General features: G+C 25.6%; 2 protein-coding genes across 8 annotated transcripts in view; one reads left to right on the top strand and one right to left on the bottom strand.

Moving 5' to 3' along the window:
- The window catches only part of LOC124949512 (clavesin-2-like), a 7965-nt gene extending 7847 nt beyond the window's left edge, over window positions 1-118 (top strand). For all 3 annotated transcript variants that reach the window (XM_047494694.1, XM_047494692.1, XM_047494693.1), the window contains exon 5: window positions 1-118. This exon is cut by the window's left edge and continues 1699 nt beyond it. The gene's annotated coding sequence lies outside the window, so the exon portion shown is untranslated.
- The window catches only part of LOC124949514 (methylmalonic aciduria and homocystinuria type D homolog, mitochondrial), a 19781-nt gene extending 18264 nt beyond the window's left edge, over window positions 1-1517 (bottom strand). For 3 of the 5 annotated variants that reach the window (XM_047494699.1, XM_047494698.1, XM_047494697.1), the window contains exons 1-4: window positions 1351-1512; window positions 1007-1148; window positions 475-905; window positions 112-328 (exon numbers count right to left, since the gene is read on the bottom strand). In XM_047494699.1, the coding sequence (XP_047350655.1) occupies window positions 112-328; window positions 475-905; window positions 1007-1148; window positions 1351-1353 (793 nt within the window). In that variant the 5' untranslated portion in view covers window positions 1354-1512. The other 2 variants (XM_047494700.1, XM_047494701.1) reach the window with 2 other exon arrangements.
- Window positions 1518-2500: the final 983 nt, after the last annotated feature.

Below are 2500 nucleotides of genomic sequence, written 5' to 3'. Positions count from 1 at the left end.
TACAATATATAATATAACGTTGTTAATATTAAAAGTCAATTTAATTTTTATATATAACGTAATTAAGTATAAAAATATAATATTTTTTTTAATAAAAATAAATATCCATACCTATAAAGTTTGATACGTTATTATCATAAGTAATAATTTTGCAATTATTTTTATCTTTTATTTTAAAACCTAAACATCTAAACCGTTCATCGGTTGTGTAAAGAGTATTCGTTTTCAGAGAACTAAAATATGGTTGTCCACTAAATGGATTAATGAAATCTGCCCAATATCCAATCATTTTTAATCTCGTACAAATATCTGATGCAGCTAATACAAACTATAATAAAATACATTAATAAGAATTGATTGTTTGTAATCCTTTTAAAAATTTCTAACATTCTAATTTGATGAGACAATTGAATCATTAAAAAAGAAAAAAAAAAAAAAAAAAAAAGAAAAGAAAAAAAGAGTATTAATACTTACATATTTTGCCAATTTCTCAGTTTCAGTTATTTTACTCCATCTTAATGTTTTAAAATCAGATTTTTGACTTATAGTCACAATAGTTAATTGTGCAGCACTTACATCCAAACAACCAGAAAACAATTCTTCGATGCCCTTCCTTAATAGAAGCGGACATTCTTGGGCAGTACAATGTAACAATGGTCGTTTTATATAAGATTTCTTTTTTAATCTTTTATAATTTTTCTTTACATTAACGGTATTAGCATCTTTCTTTACATTAACGTTATTAGAATCATTTTGGGTAATGGTAATGAATTCTGTTTTGATATGAGTAGTAGTAGATGAATTTACCCAACCAGGACCTATGCTACCTGGTAAATAAAATCTAAATCCTCTTGGTGTCAACAATTCCCAATTGTTGTTAGTTTCAAATTCACCATTATCAGTTGCTATAAATAATATACGTTTGAAAATTCATAATTGAATAATTATTGAATAAAGGAATTGAATTTTATTTAATGATAATATATTATTATGAAATTAATAATACCATCGATGGATTCTCCATTTGCATTGATGATTTTATACAACGTTGTATTATTGTCGCTGCTCCGTCGAGAATAGAAAGCTTGATAGGCTACATTAAAAGATTTCAGGTTATTCTTTCTTCCCACGTATTTTACACAAAACATCTGAAACGTATGACAACGTGTTATAAGTTTATATTTTTGCAAGGTCAACTATTTCTAGAATATGTTGAACAATTATTTTTCGAATGTTTTCTTTTTCCTTTTTTCTTTCTTTTTTTTTCTTTCTTTTTTCCCTTCTTTTTAACGCAAATACACACACGTAAACACAGAACTTATGTATTTGTCACAATTAATATTTGATTACCATTGAAAAGCAATTTACATACTGGACGAAAAATTCGTTATTCAAAAACAATATGCGCACAGAAAGTTATCTCCTTTCTCTTCTCGTCGAACTTCGTTAAATTTGTTATGTATATCATATAACTTTGTCAATGAACTTAACTTAGTGGTGCCAAATACGAAAATCTATAATTTTCAAGAGTCTAAGTTGGTAACCCTGTTATATCTACGTTTAAAGAATGCTGATTCATTCTTTCGTTTCAACGAATCACAAGCCTGGAATATTTATTGATTCTATAATCGGTGGATTTCTATTGGTTAACATTATAATTGTAACGACCAATGTTAATTCACATTTCAATTTTCATGTTCTTTAAAAGTTTCAAATTTAAAGTCATCAATATAGATGGATAATTATTTTAATCGACGTTTATTTTAAGAACGTAAATTATATTTTACTTACCAAATTTCAATAATTTCTTCGTGATCCTGTTTTTTTAATGAAAAATTTTTCTAAAACGTTTCTAAAATGGTGGATACGAGGTACGAATGAATCGCGTAAGTATTTATAACGTTCGTTAAATGCGTTTAGCCTAAAAAAAGAGAAAAAAAAAAGAAAAGAAAAGAAAAGAAAAGAAAAGAAAAGAAAAAGCAAATTTTGTCATAAACGAGATTAATTCAATATTTTTTTCTTTTTTTTTGTTTTTTCTTTTTTTTTTCTTTTTTTGGATTCTCAATTCTCATTTGAATAATAATAAAGTAAATCGTAATAATAGGAGAGTAAAATTTAACTGACGTTTTATTTCGCTTATTATACATATTATCTTCTGTTTTACACGATTCCTTTGAAATATTTATTTATTAATAATTCGCTATCGACAATATTATCCGCAAGAAGCTTAACAATGATAATGTAACAATGGCAAAAAGAAAGGAAAAAGAATAGAAAAAAAAAGAAAAAAAAAAAAAACAGAAAAAGAAAAAGAAAAAGAAAAAAAAGGAAATGGCATTCGCACGACAAAATTTTATTATTTTTATTTTTATTATGTATATCGTATTGCAGGGTGCACTGGCGCTTTTGAAGAAATATCTAAATATTAATGTATTCATTTAAATTGAAGAAAAACGACGAGTCTTACGTGAATTTACCGAAGACCCAATAAAATGAATTT

This window comes from Vespa velutina, chromosome 5 (assembly GCF_912470025.1).
Source record: "Vespa velutina chromosome 5, iVesVel2.1, whole genome shotgun sequence".
NCBI classification, from domain to species: domain Eukaryota; kingdom Metazoa; phylum Arthropoda; class Insecta; order Hymenoptera; family Vespidae; genus Vespa; species Vespa velutina.
The sequence above is the reverse complement of the archived record's forward strand: the minus strand, read 5'-3'. Positions and strand labels throughout refer to the sequence as shown.